Source organism: Oncorhynchus masou, chromosome 8 (genome assembly GCF_036934945.1).
Source record: "Oncorhynchus masou masou isolate Uvic2021 chromosome 8, UVic_Omas_1.1, whole genome shotgun sequence".
In the NCBI taxonomy this organism is placed as follows: domain Eukaryota; kingdom Metazoa; phylum Chordata; class Actinopteri; order Salmoniformes; family Salmonidae; genus Oncorhynchus; species Oncorhynchus masou.
This window is the reverse complement of record NC_088219.1, coordinates 32797836-32816113: the sequence shown is the minus strand read 5'-3', so window position 1 is coordinate 32816113 and position 18278 is coordinate 32797836. Positions and strand designations below refer to the sequence as shown.

Genomic DNA, 18278 nt, shown 5'->3' with positions numbered 1-18278 from the left:
ACTTCCACACTAAAATATGGTAAATAATGCATGTGACTTCAATGGCTAATTTCTCTGAACAGCGAAAAAACAACATTCACAGGGAATTACATTAAAGGATGAAGGAGAAATACTCCTTGCCACTGCACAACACTACTTTGTGTAACGTTCCCTTGCGTAAACTTCGATCTAATACCATGTGGGGTGGGATTAGAGTGGGGTATGGAGGGTCCGTGGTTGGCTTTTGAGCATTTTATTGGATTCCGCATGTCTTACTCATTGATAGGAAGAATTATGTTCCAAATCGGATGTCAGGTACTATATTTATTGAAGATTATATGAACCTTATAAATTAAAATGGCCAATTTGGGTGCAATTAGATTTCGCAGAGATCAAATTACATTGCAACAAAATACTGTTAGAATACCGTCAGAATACTAATGTCAATGTTTCTAACTACAGAAACAAACTCAGCACAATCTGAGATGGTGGGGGTCGAAATCTTTTTTTGTGCTTTGAAGCAGAACAATCCTCCTTCCCTTCCTCTCATCTCTCCTTGTTTCTTCTCTCAGACACTGTTTTCAATGTCTTGTATGTCCCGAGAGAGCCGGCCTTCCTCTCGCAGCACAACAACAGTGCTGCCGTATTTATCACAATACAAAGATAGAGAAACCAAAACAGGACCACCTCAGGCTGTCCATTAATCTTCACACTTAGTCTCTTTTTCTCTCATGATCCTTTACTACTTCAATGTGTGTGCTGACAGCTGAGCAACAAACACAAGCACTCCCAACCACTTCTGAGAGCCTTCAGAAAGAATTCACACCCCTTGACTTTCCATAATTCGTTGTATTACAGTGACTTTTTGTTGGGGGTCACTGGCCGACACAATACCCCATATAACAAAGTGGAATTATGTTTACCAAAGAATTTTTTTCTATGAAAAATTAAATGCTGAAATGTCTTGAGTCAATATGTATTCAACCCCTTTGTTAAGGCCAAAATAAGTCATTATTTGCTTAAAATGACATATGTTGCACGGAATCACTGTGTGCAATAAGTGTTTAACATGATTTTTGAACAACTCATCTCTGTACCCCACACAATTATCTGTAATTATCTGATTCAACCACAAAGACCAGGGAGGTTTTCCAATGCTTCATACAAAAGGGCACCTATTGGTAGATATGTAAAATAAAATAAAAAAGCAGACATTGAATATCCATTTGAGCATAGTGAAGTAATTAATGGATGGTGTATCAATACACCCAGTCACTACCACAATACAGGCGTCCTTCCAAACTCAGTTGCCGGAGTGGAAGGAAACCACTTAGGGATTTCACGATGAGGCCCATGGTGACTTTAAAACAGTTTGAGTTTAATTAATGGCTGTGATAGGATAAAACTGAGAATGGATCAACAACCTTGTTGGTACTCCACAATACTAACCTAATTGGCAGAATGAAAAGGAAGCATGTACAGAATAAAAATATCCCAAAACATGGATCATGTTTGCAACAAGGCACTAAAGTAATACAACAAAATGTGGCAACGCATTTTACTTTTTGTCCTGAATACAAAGTGTTATGTTTGGGGTAAATCCAATACATTACTGAGTACCACTCTTGATATTTTCAAGCATAGTGGTGGCTGCATCATGCTACGAGTATACTTGTAATCGTTAAAGACTGGAGAGTTTTTCAGGATAAAAAAAAATAACAGAATGGAGCTAAGCACAGGCAAAATCCTAGAGGCAAACCTGGTTCAGTCTGCTTTCCACCAGACACTGGGAGATGAATTCCCCTTTCAGCAGGACAATAACCTAAAGCACAAGGCCAAAAATACACTGGAGTTGCTTACCAAGAAGACCGTGAATGTTCCTGAGTGGCCTAGTTACTGTTTGACTTCAATTTGCTTGAAAAATCTATGGCGACCTGAAAATGGTTGTCTAGAAATAATCAAACAATTTGACAGAGCTTGAAGAATTTTGAAAATAGTAAATGGGCAAATGTTGCACAACCCAGAAAGACTTACAGCTGTAATCACTGTCAAAGGTGCTTCTACAAAGTATTGACTCAGGGGTGTGAATACTTATGTATTTCATTTGAAATACATTTTCAAACATATCTAAAAACATGTTTTTACTTTGTCATTGTGGGGTATTGTGTGTAGATGTGTGATTTTGTGTTGTTGTTAATTTAATCCAATTTGAATTCAGGCTGTAAAAACAAAATGTGGAATAAATCAAGGGGTATGAATACTTTCTGAAGGCACTGTAATATTTGGTTATTTCTCATCACTGATTATCAGAGAGAACAATGAAGCTAGAGTAGTCACACTTCTCTTGTGGCGGGGCTATCAGACAAGCCAGAGATACAGGCTAGCTCTGAAATGGCATCCTAATCCCTATTTAGTGCACAACATTTGACCAGAGGGAATAGGATGCCATTTCGGACACAGTCACTCTGTTACATCACTGATTTCTCATCCAGTGTTACTCTTGTCAGGCATTCTGTTAATTACTTTTAACTGGTCCCCATTTGCTACAATATTATAAAAGGAACCACCTTTCCCTCAGCAGCTACTGACACATACAATACAGATTCCCTTTTCCTCTTTAATGCTTTCCATCTGACAGTTTCCGTCATCATATAAAGGGTGGATGCACCTGTGAATAATCAAAGGGGTGTGTGTGTGTGTGGACAGTTACCAGCTAAAATATTGTAATCAGATTACATATACTTAAAAAATGTGATGATTACTTTTAAATTCAGAAAGGATGTTTGAGCAAAAATTAATTTGACATCTTTCGGTTTTGTCAATGACATTGAAAAAAGGCACAAATTTAAGTTTGTTCTTCCTGAGCGAGTCTGACCACAAATCAGAGACCACTGTGATGACACACCAAATGCGATTCATGGATTGCGGGAAAATAACAGGAATATGCTTTTGTAGGCTACAGGTCCAAGCTATGTCTTCCAATGTTGCGACTGCTGTAGGCATCCAAAGTGAATAACTGCTTGGAAGTAAGGACAACAGGAATGGTACGTAGCCTACGGGCAATAGCGATGTAAATTATTATTGATATCTAGGCTACATAGTGCCTTATGGACTGTGGTTGTTGTGGATGGCTGTTGACAAATGTATGTGTACTTTACAAATGACGATTGAATTGAAGAAGTTCAAGCTGCCTATCAATCATTGTTTTGGCAAAGGGGTGTATTAATTACGGAAACCGTTTATCATTTAAAAGTGTTCCCTTTATTTTTTTGAGCAGTGTATATACAGAAAAAAACGAGGAAAACAATATTTACAAGGTAAAGGACGGCTAGACAAAACACACGTCCGACTGCTATGCCATCTTGGAACTCTGCACTATGTACAATCACTGTGGGGATGATGTCATCAATGATGTAGACAAATAGATAGCTACAAAAATTATAAATGAACTATCTTGGTAACTGGTGTGGTTTACAGCTTATCATGAGATACTCTACATCAGGTGAGCAAAACCACAAGACTTACAATTAGATTTCGTGCAACAGCTGTTTCCAAATACACACAGTCCACCACCCCTTGTCTTCCCGGAGAACGCTGTTCTGTCTTTCCGATGCAGCATAAACCCCGCCATCTGCATGTTATTCATGTCGTCGTTCAGCCACGACTTGGTGAAACATAAGATATTACAGTTTAATGTCCCGTTGGTAGGATATTCGTGATCGTAGTTTGTCTATTTTGTTATCCAATGATTGTACGTTGGCTAATAGGACTGATGGTAGAGGCAGATTACACACTCGCTGTCGGGTCCTTCTTTTAAGGACAAGACTTGTCAACCTGCTTAAGAAGCATTAGAAGTAGAGGTCGACCGATCATGATTTTTCAACGCCGATACCGATTTATTGGAGGACCATAAAAGCCGATACTGATTAATTGGACGATTTTTCTTTATTTGTAATAATGACAATTACAACAATACTGAATTAACACTTATTTTAATATAATACATCAATAAAATCAATTTCACCTCAAGTAAATAATGAAACATGCTAAATTTGGTTTAAATAATGCAAAAACAAAGTGTTGGAGAAGAAAGTAAAAGCGCAATATGTTCCATGTAAAATATGTGCCATGTAAGAAAGCTAACGTTTCAGTTCATATGAAAGCTGGTGGTTCCTTTTAACATGAGTCTTCAATATTCCCAGGTAAGAAGTTTTAGGTTGTAGTTATTATAGGAATTATAGGACTTTTTCCCTCTATACCATTTGTATTTCATTAACCTAAACGATATCTTAACCGCCATCGATAAGAAACATTACTGTGCAGCCGTATTCATTGATCTGGCCAAGGCTTTCGACTCTGTCAATCACCACATCCTCATCGGCAGACTCGACAGCCTTGGTTTCTCAAATGATTGCCTCGCCTGGTTCACCAACTACTTCTCTGATTGAGTTCAGTGTGTCAAATCGGAGGGTCTGCTGTCCGGACCTCTGGCAGTCTCTATGGAGGTTTCACAGAGTTCAATTCTTGGACCGACTCTCTTCTCTGTATACATCAATGAGGTCGCTCTTGCTGCTGGTGAGTCTCTGATCCACCTCTACGCAGACAACACCATTCTGTATACTTCTGGCCTTTCTTTGGACACTGTGTTAACTAACCTCCAGGCAAGCTTCAATGCCATACAACTCTCCTTCCGTGGCCTCCAATTGCTCTTAAATACAAGTAAAACTAAATGCATGCTCTTCAACCGATCGCTACCTGCACCTGCCCGCCTGTCCAACATCACTACTCTGGACGGCTCTGACTTGGACAACTACAAATACTTAGGTGTCTGGTTAGACTGTAAACTCTCCTTCCAGACCCATATCAAACATCTCCAATCCAAAGTTAAATCTAGAATTGGCTTCCTATTTCGCAACAAAGCATCCTTCACTCATGCTGCCAAACATACCCTTGTAAAACTGACCATCCTACCAATCCTAGACTTTGGCGATGTCATTTACAAAATAGCCTCCAATACCCTTACTCAACTAATTGGATGCAGTCTATCACAGTGCAATCCGTTTTTGTCACCAAAGCCCCATATACTACTCACCATTGCGACCTGCACGCTCTCGTTGGCTGGCCCTCGCTTCATACTCGTCGCCAAACCCACTGGCTCCATGTCATCTACAAGACCCTGCTAGGTAAAGTCCCCCCTTATCTCAGCTCGCTGGTTACCATAGCATCTCCCACCTGTAGCACACGCTCCAACAGGTATATCTCTCGTCACCCCCAAAACAAGTTATTTCTTTGGCTGCCTCTCCTTCCAGTTCTCTGCTGCCAATGACTGGAACGAACACTTATTTCCCTCACTAGCTTTAAGCACCAACTGTCAGAGCAGCTCAGATTACTGCACCTGTGCATAGCCCACCTATAATTTAGCCCAAACAACTACCTCTTTCCCTACTGTATTTAATTTATTTATTTTGCTCCTTTGCACCTCATTATTTTGATTTCCACTTTGCACATTCTTCTATTGCAAATCTACCATTCCAGTGTTTTACTTGCTATATTGTATTTACTTTGCGACCATGGCCTTTTTTGCCTTTACCTCCCTTATCTCACCTCATTTGCTCACATCGTATACAGACTTGTTTATACTGTATTATTGACTGTATGTTTTTTTTTACTCCATGTGTAACTCTGTGTCGTTGTATGTGTCAAACTGTTTTGCTTTATCTTGGCCAGGTCGCAATTGTAAATGAGAACTTGTTCTCAACTTGCCTACCTGGTTAAATAAAGGTGAAATAAATAAAATACCTTTGACTATTGGATGTTCTTATAGGCACTTTAGTATTGCCAGTGTAACATTAGAGCTTCCGTCCCTCTCCTCGCTCCTCCCTGGACTCGAACCAGCAACACAACGACAATTAGCGTGCGTTAACTAGCTAGCCATTTCACTTCGGTTACACGAGCCTCATCTCGGGAGTTGATAGGCTTGAAGTCATAAACAGTGCAATGCTTGACACACAACGAGCTGCTGGCAAAACGCACGAAAGTGCTGTTTGAATTCATGTTTACGTGCCTGCTTCTGCCTACCACCGCTCAGTCAGATACTTGTATGCTCAGTCAGATTATATGCAACGCAGGACACGCTAAATAATATCTAGTAATAACTACACATGGTTGATGATAACAAGTGATTATTATAAGTTTAATGCTAGCTAGCAACTTACCTTAGCTTACTGCATTTGCGTAACAGGCAGTCTCCTTGTGGAGTGCAACGAGAGAGGCAGGTCGTTATTGCATTGGACTAGTTAACTCTAAGGTTGCAAGAATGAATCCCCCGAGCTGACAAGGTGAAAATCTGTCCTTCTGCCCCTGAACAAGGCAGTTAACCCACTGTTCCTAGTCCGTCGTTGAAAATAACAATGTGTTCTTAACGGACTTGCCTAGTTAAATAAAGATTAAATAAAAAGGTGTAAAAAAATATATATATAAAAAAAAAAGGCAAATCGGCGCACAAAAATACCGATTTCCGATTGCTATGAAAACTTGAAATAGGCCCTAATTCAAATCGGCCATTCCGATTAAATCGGTCGACCTCTAATTAGCAGAAGACTAAAATTGGTATTACCAACTTAATGACATCTATTGCAAGATACATCAATGTTAGAGGTTACATAACTGGCCATAAATGGATGTTGCATTTTACTTTTGGGTTGGTTATGTAGGTGTCTTTAACCCATTGCTTTCTACTACAGATAGTAATACCGTTAGAACATATTTTTACATTAAAATGTTTCAACTATCAGATTTCCAGTCATTCCAATTAATTTAATGCAACTTGATCTTTAAGAGTAGGGCTTGGAAATATAGATTAGCTAACTTGCTTTATCTGAGGATAACCACAAAACCAATGCCTAATTAGCCTTATCTTTTGTAGGTATTCGTATTTGTCATTGAGGACTGATTGGGCTCATTGCTTGTAGTTGGAAAAATAAACTCTGTCTTGTGCTGTTTGCGTCCGTAAGGATACGCCCTATAAAAACAAACAATTTTTGCCTAAAATTACATACCCAAATCTAACTGCCTGTAACTCAGGGCCTGAAGCAAGGATATGCATATTCTTCGTACCATTTGAAAGGAAACATGTTGAACCTTGTGGAAATGTGAAAAGGAATGTAGGAGAATATAACAGAATAGATCTGGTAAAAGATGATACAAAGAAAAAACTAATGTTCTTTTGTACCATCATCTTTGAAATGCAAGAGAAAGGCCATAATGTATTATTCCAGCCCAGATGCAATTTAGATGTTGTCCACTAGATGGCAGCAGTGTGTGCAACGTTTTAGACTGATCCAATGAATCATTGCATTTATGTTCAAAATGTTGCATCAGCACTGCCCAAATGTGCCTAATATATTTATTAATAACTTAATGTTCAAAATGATGCACTCTCCTCAAACAGTAGCATGGTATTATTTCATTATAATAGCTACTGTAAATTGGACAGTGCAGTTAGATTAACAAGAATTTAAGCTTTCTGCCAACATCAGATATGTCCATTTCCTGGGAAATGTTCTTGTTACTTACAACCTCATGCTAATTGCATTAGCCTACGTTAGCTCAACTGTCCTGTGGAAGGGACACCGATCCCGGAGAAGTTAAACCTGTTATGGCAAGGGGAACTCCCCCCCCCAGCTGAAAAGGTGGCGCAGGGAATTCAAAAATATTCTTTAGAAATATTTAACTTTCACACATTAAGTCCAATGCAGCAAATGAAAGATAAACATCTTGTTCATCTACCCATCATGTCCGATTTTTAAAATGTTTTACAGCGAAAACACAACATTTATGTTAGACAACCACCAAAAAAACAAAAAAAAAAAAAAATTTCCCGGCCAAAGAAAGCGTCACAAAAGCAATATTAGAGATAAAATGAAACACTAACATTTTGAAAATCTTCATCAGATGACACTCACATCACGTTACACAATACATTTATGTTTTGTTCGATAATATGCATATTTATATCCACAAATCTCGGTTTACATTGACGCCATGTTCAGAAATGCCTCCAAAATAGCCGGAGAAATTATAGAAAGCTACGCCAGATAACAGAAATACTCATCATAAACTGACTAAAGATACATGTTCTACATATAATTAAAGATACACTGGTTCTTCATGCAACCGCTGTGTCAGATTTTTTTTAAACGTTACGAAAAAAGCCTACCATGCAATAATCTGAGACAGCGCTCAGACGTAAATATATTTTTTCCAACTCCATGTTGGAGTCAACAGTAATACGAAATTACATCATAAATATTCCCTTCCCTTTGATGATCTTTCATCAGAATGCATTGCAAGGAGTCCTAGTTTCACAATAAATCGGTTTTGTTCCATAATGTCCAATACTATTGTCCAATTAGCTGCATTTGCTGGCCCTTTCAGCTCACGTGCCCAAAAGCTGACGCTGGTCCAGGAGAACTCGGACGAAAACTTCAAAAATATATATTCCAGGTCGAATAAACTGGTCAAACTAAGTAGAGAATCAATCTTCAGGATGTTATTTTCATATAGATTCAATAACGTTCCAACTGGATCATACGTTTTCATCTGCAGCCAAATGGAACGACGGTGACATCAACAGACAAATGCGCCACAGGGAAATTGCATTCTGCTAAGACAGTGACTATTTCCCCTTCCATTCGGTCAAAGTTCACACCAGATGCTCGATTCCACGTTCTACAGAATGAGGACATCTAGTGGAAGGCGTAGGAAGTGCTAAGATATCCATATCTTATTTGGAAGGGAAGGGGCGATGATGTCAAATTTGACCCACATTCAGAATTTCACTTCTTGTTTGGAAGATTGCCTGCCCTATGAGTTCTGTTATACTCACAGACATAATTCAAACAGTTTTAGAAACCTCGGAGTGTTTTCTAACCAATAGTAATAACAATATGCATATATTACAAATCTAGGACAGAGTAGGATGCAGTTCACTATGGGCACGCAATTCATCCAAAGTGAAAATACTGCCCCCTATCCCCAACCAGTTTTAAAACAACACAATGTAACTCCAAGTCAATTACACTTCTGTGAACTCAAACTGTCCACTTAGGAAGCAACACTGATTGACAATAAATTTCACATGCTGTTGTGCAAATGGAATAGACAACAGGTGGAAATTATAGGCATTTAGCAAGACACCCCCAATAAAGGAGTGGTTCTGCAGGTGGTGACCACAGACCACTTCTCAGTTCCTATGCTTCCTGGCTGATGTTTTGGTCACTTTTGAATGCTGGTGGTGCTTTCACTCTAGTGGTAGCATGAGACGGAGTCTACAGCCCACACAAATGGCTCAGGTAGTGCAGCTCATCCAGGATGGAACATCAATGCGAGCTGTGGCAAGAAGGTTTGCTGTGTCTGTCAGCGTAGTGTCCAGAGCATGGAGGCGCTACCAGGAGACAGGCCAGTACATCAGGAGACGTGGAGGAGGCCGTAGGAGGGCAACAACCCAGCAGCAGGACCGCTACCTCCGCCTTTGTGCAAGGAGGAGCAGGAGGAGCACTGCCAGAGCCCTGCAAAATGACCTCCAGCAGGCCACAGAGGTGCATGTGTTTGCTCAAACGGTCAGAAACAGACTCCATGTGGGTGGTATGAGGGCCCGACGTCCACAGGTGGGGGTTGTGCTTACAGCCCAACACCGTGCAGGATGTTTGGCATTTGCCAGAGAACACCAAGATTGGCACATTTGCCACAGGCGCCCTGTGCTCTTCACAGATGAAAGCAGGTTCACACTGAGCACATGTGACAGACGTGACAGAGTCTGGAGATGCCGTGGAGAACGTTCTGCTGCCTGCAACATCCTCCAGCATGACCGGTTTGGCATTGGGTCAGTCATGGTGTGGGGTGGCATTTCTTTGGGGGGCCGCACAGCCCTCCATGTGCTCACCAGAGGTAGCCTGACTGCCATTAGGTACAGAGATGAGATACTCAGAACCCTTGGGAGACCATATGCTGGTGCGATTGGCCCTGGGTTCCTCCTAATGCAAGACAATGTTAGACCTCATGTGGCTGGAGTGCGTCAGCAGTTCCTGCAAGAGGAAGGCATTGATACTATGGACTGGACCGCCCATTGCCCAGACCTGAATCCAATTGAGTACATCTGGGACATCATGTCTCGCTCCATCCACCAACGCCACGTTGCACCACAGACTGTCCAGGAGTTGGCTGATGCTTTAGTCCAGGTCTGGGAGGAGATCCCTCAGGAGACCATCTGCCACCTCATCAGGAGCATGCCCAGGCATTGTAGGGAGGTCATACAGGCACGTGGAGGCCACACACACTACTGAGCCTCATTTTGACTTGTTTTCAGGACATTACATCAAAGTTGGATCAGCCTGTAGTGTGGTTTTCCACTTTGATTTTGAGTGTGACTCCAAATCCAGAACTCCATGGGTTGATAAATTTGATTTCCATTGATAATTTGTGTGTTTTTTTTGTCAGCACATTCAACTATGTAAAGAAAAAAGTATTTAATAAGAATATGTCATTCATTCAGATCTAGGATGTGTTATTTTAGTGTTCCCTTTATTTTTTTGAGCAGTGTATTTTAATCTCACTTTCCATCTATGGACTGAACATACTCTCCTGCAACCCACCTCACACAATGTGGTACAGATCTGCTATTTTTATACTTTAGAACTGGAACCCCCATCAGAAACTAGCCAGCTAACTAGCTACTAGCTAGTGGTCAGATAGCCACTGCTAGCGCTCTTCAACGTTAACTCGGACACCAGCCAGCCTCAGCCCAGTCAATACCTCCCAGTCTGCACAGCGCGATATCAACCCAGAGCATATTGGACTCCTTTTTCTCTACCACATCTCCGGATTCCTATCGCAAGCTCTGAACCTACACCGGACCATCGCAGCTAGCTAGCTGCAATCCGAGTGGCTACTCCTCGCTAACATCTTTGCCCTGAAGCAAGCACCAATTAGCCTTGAGCTAGCCTCGAGCTAGGCCCATCTCCAGCTTGCTGAAGAGGTCCACAAGCTAATTATTGGGCTACAATATCTCTTTTGCAAATTGGCCTGGACCCTTCACTGCCGAAACGGAGCCACACCGATCCATCACGACTGGTCTGCCAACATAATCGTCCGAGGTGGTTTCAACAGGCTCTTCCGTTGCGACGTCACCAAACGCCGATCTGCTATCCCCGGCCCGCTAGCTGTCTGAATCGCTGTGTCTCCAGCTCGCCTGGCGTAGTAGCGACTACTGAATCGGCTCCCTGACTCACCCATTGCTACTCACTCGACCCTATGATCACTCGGCTACACATGCCTCTTCCTAATGTCAATATGCCTTGTCTATTGCTGTTTTGGTTTGTGATTGTCTTATTTGCCTGAGATAAACCTTTTGTCCCACCCCCCACACATGCAGTGACCTCACCTGGCTTAACTGGTGCCTCAAGAGACAAAACCTCTCATCGTCACTCAATGCCAAGGTTTACCTCCACTGTAGTCACATCCTACCATACCCTTGTCTGTACATTATGCCTTGAATCTATTCTTCCACGCCTAGTCTCCTTTTACTCTGTTCCGAACGCACAAGACGACCAGTTCTTATAGCCTTTAGCCGTACCCTTATCCTACTCCTCCTCAAGTGATGTAGAGGTTAACCCAGGCCCTGCAGCCCCCAGCACCAGTCCCATTTCCGAGGCGCTCCCGTTTTTTTTACTTCTGTAACCGTAAAAGCCTTGGATTCATGCATGTTAACATCATAAGCCTCCTCCCTAAGTTTGTTTTTTTCACTGCTTTAGCACACTCTGCCTACTCTGATGTCCTTGTCATGTCTGAATCCTGGCTTAGGAAGGCCACCAAAAATCCTGAAATTTCCATCCCCAACTACAACATTTTCTGACAAGATAGAACTGCTAAATGGGGTGGAGTTGCAATCTACTGCAGAGATAGTATGACAGAACTCTGCAGGCTATCCCGGTCTGTGCCCAAACATTTCGAGCTTCTACTGTTAAAAATCCACCTTTCCAGAAACAAGTCTCTCACCGGTGCCACTTGTTATAGACCCCGCTCGGCCCCCGGCTGTGCCCTGGACAGCATATGTGAATTGATCACCCACCATCAATCTTCAGAGTTCGTACTGTTAGGTGACGTAAACTGGGACACGCTTAACACCCCAGCTGTCCTACAATCTAAACTAGATCCCCCTAATCACAAATTATCAAGGAACCTACCAGGTACAACCCTAAATCCGTAACCATGGACACGCTCTTAGATATAATCCTGACCAACTTGCCCTCTAAATACACCTCTGCTGTCTTCAACCAGGATCTCAGCGATAACTGCCTGCTTCCGTAATGGGTCCATGGTCAAACGACCACCCCCATCACTGTCAAACGCTCCCTAAAACACTTCAGCGAGCAGGCATTTCTTATCGACCTGGCCCGGGTATCCTGGAAGGATATTGACCTCACCCTGTCAGTAGAGGATGCCTGGTTGCTCTTTAAAAGTGCTTTCCTCACCATCTTAAATAAGCATGCCCCATTCAAAAACAAATGTATAACTAAGAACAGATATAGCCCTTGGTTCACCCCAGATGTGACTGCCCTTGACCAGCACAAAAAGATCCTGTGGCATTCTGCATTGGCATCGAATAGCCACCACGATATGCAAGTTTTCACGGAAGTCAGGAACCAATATATAAAGTCAGTTCGGAAAGCTAAGGCTAGCTTTCAAACAGAAATTTGCATCCTGTAGCACTAATTCCAAAAGGTTTTGGGACACTAAAGTCCATGGAGAATAAGAGCACCTCCTCCCAGCTGCCCACTGCACTGAGGCTAGGAAACACTGTCACCACCAATAAATCTACGATAATCAATCATTTCAATAAGCATTTTTCTACGGCTGCTCATGTTTTCCACCTGGCTACCCCTACCCGGCCAACAGCTCAACACCCCCTGCAGCAACGTGCCCAAGCCCCCCTCCCCACCACCCAAATCCAGACAGCTGATGGTTAAGACAGCGCTGCAAAATCTGGATCCCTACAAATCAGCTGGGCTAGACAATCTGGACCCTTTCTAAAATGATCCGCCGAAATTGTTGCCATCCCTATTACTAGCCTGTTCAACCTCTTCCATATCGTCCGAGATACCCAAAGATTGGAAAGCTGCTGCTGTCATCCCTCTCTTCAAAGGGGGAGACACTCTAGACCTAAACTGTTATAGACCTATAACCATCCTGCCCTGCCTTTCTAAAATCTATGAAAGCCAAGTTAACAAACAGATCACAGACCATTTCGAATCCCACCATACCTTCTCCGCTATTCAATCTGGTTTCCGAGCGGGTCATGGGTGCACCTCAGCCACGCTCAAGGTCCTAAACAATATCATAACCGCCATCGATAAAAAGACAGTACTGTGGAGCAGTCTTCATCGACGTGGCCAAGGCTTTCGACTCGGTCAATCACCGCATTCTTATCGGCAGAAGTCAGTGTGTCAAATTGGAGGGTCTGTTGTCCAAACCTCTGGAAGTCTCTATGGGGGTGCCACAGGGTTCAATTCTTGGGCTGACTCTTTTCTCTATATATCAATGATGTCGTTCTTGCTGCTGGTGATCGTCTGATCCACCTCGATGCAGATGACACCATTCTGTATACTTCTGGCCCTTCTTTGGACACTTAACAAAACCTCCAAATGAGCTTAAATGCCACACAACACTCCTTTCGTGGCCTCCAACTGCTTTTAAAATTCTAGTAAATCTAAATGCATGCTCTTCAACCAATTGCTGCCCGCAACCACCCGCCCATCGACACGACTCTGGACGGTTCCAACTTAGAATATGTGGACAACTACAAATACCTAGGTGTCTGATTAGACTGTAAACTCTCCTTCCAGACTCACATTAAGCATCTCCAATCCTCGTAAAACTGAGTATTCTATCGATCCTTAATTTTGGCAATGTCATTTACAAAATAGCCTCCAACACTCTCGTTGGCTGGCCCTTGCTACATATTTGTTGCTAAACCCACTGGCTCCAGTGGGAGCCAGTGGGTTTAGTCGTTGCTAGGTAAAGCCCCACATTATCTCAGCTCACTGGTCACCATAGCAACGCCGACCCGTAGCACGCACTCCAGTAGGTATATTTCACTGGTCATCCCCAAAGCCAACACTTCCTTTGGCCAACCTTTCATTCCAGTTCTCTGCTGCCAATGAAGCTGGAGTCTTATATCTCCCTCTCTAACTGTAAGCATCAGCTGTCAGAGCAGCTTACCGATCACTGTACCTGTACACAGCCAATCTGTAAATAGCACACCCAACTACCTCATCCCCAGATTGTTAGTTATCTTCTTGCTCCTTTGCACCCCAGTATCTCTACTTGCACATTATCATCTGCATATCTTTCACCACAGTGTTAATGCTAAATTTTAATTATTTTGCCTCTATGGCTCATTTATTGCCTTACCTACCTAATGTTCTACATTTGCACACACTGTACATAGATTTTTTTATTGTTTTATTGACTGTACATTTGTTTATGTGTAACTGTGTTGTTTGTGTTGCGCTTTATCTTGGCCAGGTTGCAGTTGTAAATGAGAACTTGTTCTCAACTGGCCTACCTGGTTAAATAAAAAATAAAAAATAAATAAATAACATACCGGCAAGATTTGCACTAAAGAGTAGTGCTGCCGCTTTCAAGGAGCGGAACTCTAACCCATATGCTTATAATAAATTCCGCTATGCCCTCTGATGAACCATCAAACAGGAAAAGCATCAATACAGGACTATGATTGAATCGTACTACACCGGCTCCGACACACTTCGGGTGTAGCAGGGCTTGCTAAATATTATAGACTACAAAGGGAAGCATAGCCATGAGCTGCCCAGTTACACGAGCCTACCAGACGAGCTAAATTATTTTAGCTCGAGGCAAGCAACACACGCATGCATGATAGCATCAGCTGTTCCGGACGACTTTGTGATCACGTTCTCCGTAGCCGATGGGAGTAAGACTACTTGCATTAGCTATATTGTAAAAATGTAAGGTTATGTTAGGCATTAGGGTTAGCAGCGTGGTTAGGTTTAAAATCAGATTTTATAACTTTGGTGCTCTGTCAGATACTAACCTGCGCCTCTTTCGGGGAAAGTAGTCTAAAAGTAACAGAAGGTAATCCAAAAGTTACATTACTGATTCCAATTTTGGAAAGGTAACTATAAACTGTAATGGATTACATTTAGAAAGTACCGTAATTGCTGGGCTATTAAGCGCACCTGAATATAAACCGCACCCACTGAATGATTTAAAAAAATATGTATTTTGTACATAAATAAGCCGCACATGTCTATAAGCCGCAGGTGCCTACCGGTACATTGAAACAAATTAACTTGGTCACTATCTTCCTCCTCCTGTGCACTGAAACCACTGAAGTCATCTCCTTCGGTGTCGGAGTTGAATAGTCTCAGAATTGCTTCATCCGATGTTGGATCGTTTTCATTGTCGCTCTCGTCACTTTCATCCGGAGGCAAATACCCCGCTGAGCTCATGCTGCCCCTTCAACACGCAGCAGTCCAGCCTTTCGAAACCCGTTGATGATAGTGGATTTTTTGACAATGCTCCACGCTGTCAGGACCCACTGGCAGACTTGACCATAAGTTACTCTTCACATGCAGCCCGTTTTAGTGAAGGATTTCTCCCCACTTGTCATCCAAGCCTCCCACTGAACAAGGAGCGCCACCTTAAATGCACGATTTACACTGATTTCGAGTGGCTGCAAATACTTTGGGCCATCGGCTTTTCTTCCCTCTGAAAGCTTTTGTTGTCTTTTTGCACTGAGTCAGTTCCTCACGCTGCTGTTTCCAACGTCTTATCATCGACTCATTAAGGCCAAGCTCCCGTGCAGCAGCTCTATTTCCTTTTCCAATAGCCAGATTGATCGCCTTCAACTTGAAAGCTGCATCATATGCATTTCTCTGTGTCTTTGCCATGATGAGGGTGACAAAATTACTACCGTAATCAGAATGATGGGAAGTTTGAGCGCGCTCGATTTACGTCACATTATGTGACGGTGCTCAGTTTTTTGGCAGCATGAATCTTGTGAAAGCGGGAAAAATCCATAAATTAGCCGCATCATTGTATTAACCGCGAGGTTCAAAGCGTGGGAATAAAGTAGCGGCTTATAGTCCGGAAATTACGGTAAGCTATCCATTCTTGTGAGCACACTCATACTTACAATGACCATGTGGCAGACATGTCCTCGGCAGAGCTCGGAGTAGGAGGCATACTGCATGTAGAGGACCCAGCTGGCCACCAGGATACCCAACCAGGCCAGCAGCAGGTACTTCACCTTTAACACCGGGAGACGACTCTACATGGGACAGAGGAAGAGACCATGGTCATTCAGCAGATGCTTTTATCCAAGGCAATTTACAGAAGTGTCAGCATTGTATGTGGCCCACTCGGGAATCAACTTATTGCCAGCAGCATGCTCTAACTTACAGAGCCATTGGCACCTGTATTTACTGTTATCTGTTGTGCCGTGCCAGAGTGGGATATTAACAAAGGACACATTATGTTTAACAGATTCCCTGTTGTTGAACCATCTCATGTGCAAAGAAATCTGCAGCCACCCAAGCCATAGACTGTTCTCTCTGCTTCCGCAAGACAAGCGTTGTATCAAGTCTGACACCGACAGGCTCCTTAACATTTTCTACCCCAAGCCATAAGAATGTTAAATAGCTAACAAAATGGCTACACAGACTGAGTTTACCCTATTTTTTTTGCACTGTTTTTATGCACACTGACAGGGCCCCTACACACTCACTCAAACATAATATGCACATACATTAATAATGGCTCTACACACACACACTCACAGAATCATCCTCTACACTGCTGCTACTCTGTTTATCATGTATCCTGATGGCTCGTCATTTTACACACACAAACATTAAATAGGTTACTGAAACTGACTGCCCCTGCATATAGTATGCTTACTTACATTCTCAGGTTCCTTATTTGATATTTTTATTTCTCGTGTTTTTGTTCTACCTTGTTATTTTTAGTATTACAGTGTTAAAGTTTAGAGCTTTCAAGAAAGGCATTTCGAGTGGCTGCAAATACTTTGGGCCATCGGCTTTTCCAACGTCTTATCATCGACTCATTAAGGCTGTACGTCACTGTACTTGTGCATGTGAAATTAAAAACGTGAAACTAGCCTTGCCATTCCTGGCACCATTCTTTTACTCCTCAAACAGCTTGATTGTCATATGAATATGACATATGAACAATAATTTTTGATACATAAGTGAAGTAGGCCTATGTGCAGCCATATGCTCTGGGGGTAGTAACTTGTCTCGATTTTCATGCAACTTGCCAAGCCAACATTCAGTTTCTGCGCCATGACCGCAGCCAAAAATGGAGGCTATATCACTCAAATCTTTCCACATTGATATTCAATAGCACCTCATTGTCCACAAGTCAAAAAACCTGTTTTCACCTTTGTTCAGCCAAAATAAAATTCACACACTGGTTTATGGTGTTATTGGGCCTACCTAATTATACAGAGAGAGCTCTTAAATTGGTGATTATCTGATGGCCTAAGGCACAAAAATGCAGCCAACTCATAGGTACTGGTCCCACCTGCAGCCCCTTCGACAGAGGGCAAAACAGCACCAGGTGCACGAGTCTCCGTAAACCTCTGTGCATCATGAGCGATTAGGACGCGCTCGGGCTGGAATGGCAAATCACTGAACCGTATTCCCGTCGAGTCACATCCTTGAGACCAGCATTTTCCGTTTTAGCACAATAAACTGACATCACTCGTTCAACCCCATAGCATTCAGTATTGTGCGCATTTGTCGTGCGATATTTGCATGAGGGGCAAAGATCTTTTGTGAAAATTAAAAACAAAATCATAAACAGTCCAGAGCGACGGCGATGAGTCAGGTCAGCGAGACAGAGGACATCGTTTCATAATCCTATTTAACAAGAACGCCATCATTTTTGCAGAAAATAAAACCCGATCCAAAGCGTTCACCCGTCCTTGGGGAAAAATACGAAGTGCAGCGATATTTCGTTCAGATCATGCAGAATGACATTCTGGGCACACGTTTTCAGCTGCCGAGGCGCAATCGATTAGGACAGCAGAAAAATCCTGTCCTGATCCTCTATTTCAACAAATAATGTATAACGTTAGATAACCTGTTTTCCAAATACAGTAGCTTTCTTTTAAGCTACACCTTCCGACTCCACCGACCAAACCTCGTTCGTTACAGCGCTGTTGTAGCGATTCATGT

General features: G+C 42.4%; 1 protein-coding gene across 2 annotated transcripts in view; it reads right to left on the bottom strand.

The window, feature by feature from the left end:
• LOC135544547 (divergent protein kinase domain 1B-like) overlaps positions 1 to 18278 on the bottom strand; it is a 40881-nt gene extending 22603 nt beyond the window's left edge. The window contains exons 1-2 of one of the 2 annotated variants that reach the window (XM_064972240.1): positions 17623 to 18278; positions 16214 to 16348 (exon numbers count right to left, since the gene is read on the bottom strand). In XM_064972240.1, coding sequence (XP_064828312.1) covers positions 16214 to 16348; positions 17623 to 17691 — 204 coding nt within the window. In that variant the 5' untranslated portion in view covers positions 17692 to 18278. Of the gene's footprint in view, positions 1 to 16213; positions 16349 to 16981; positions 17202 to 17622 lie in introns of those variants that run through there. The other variant, XM_064972242.1, reaches the window with a different exon arrangement.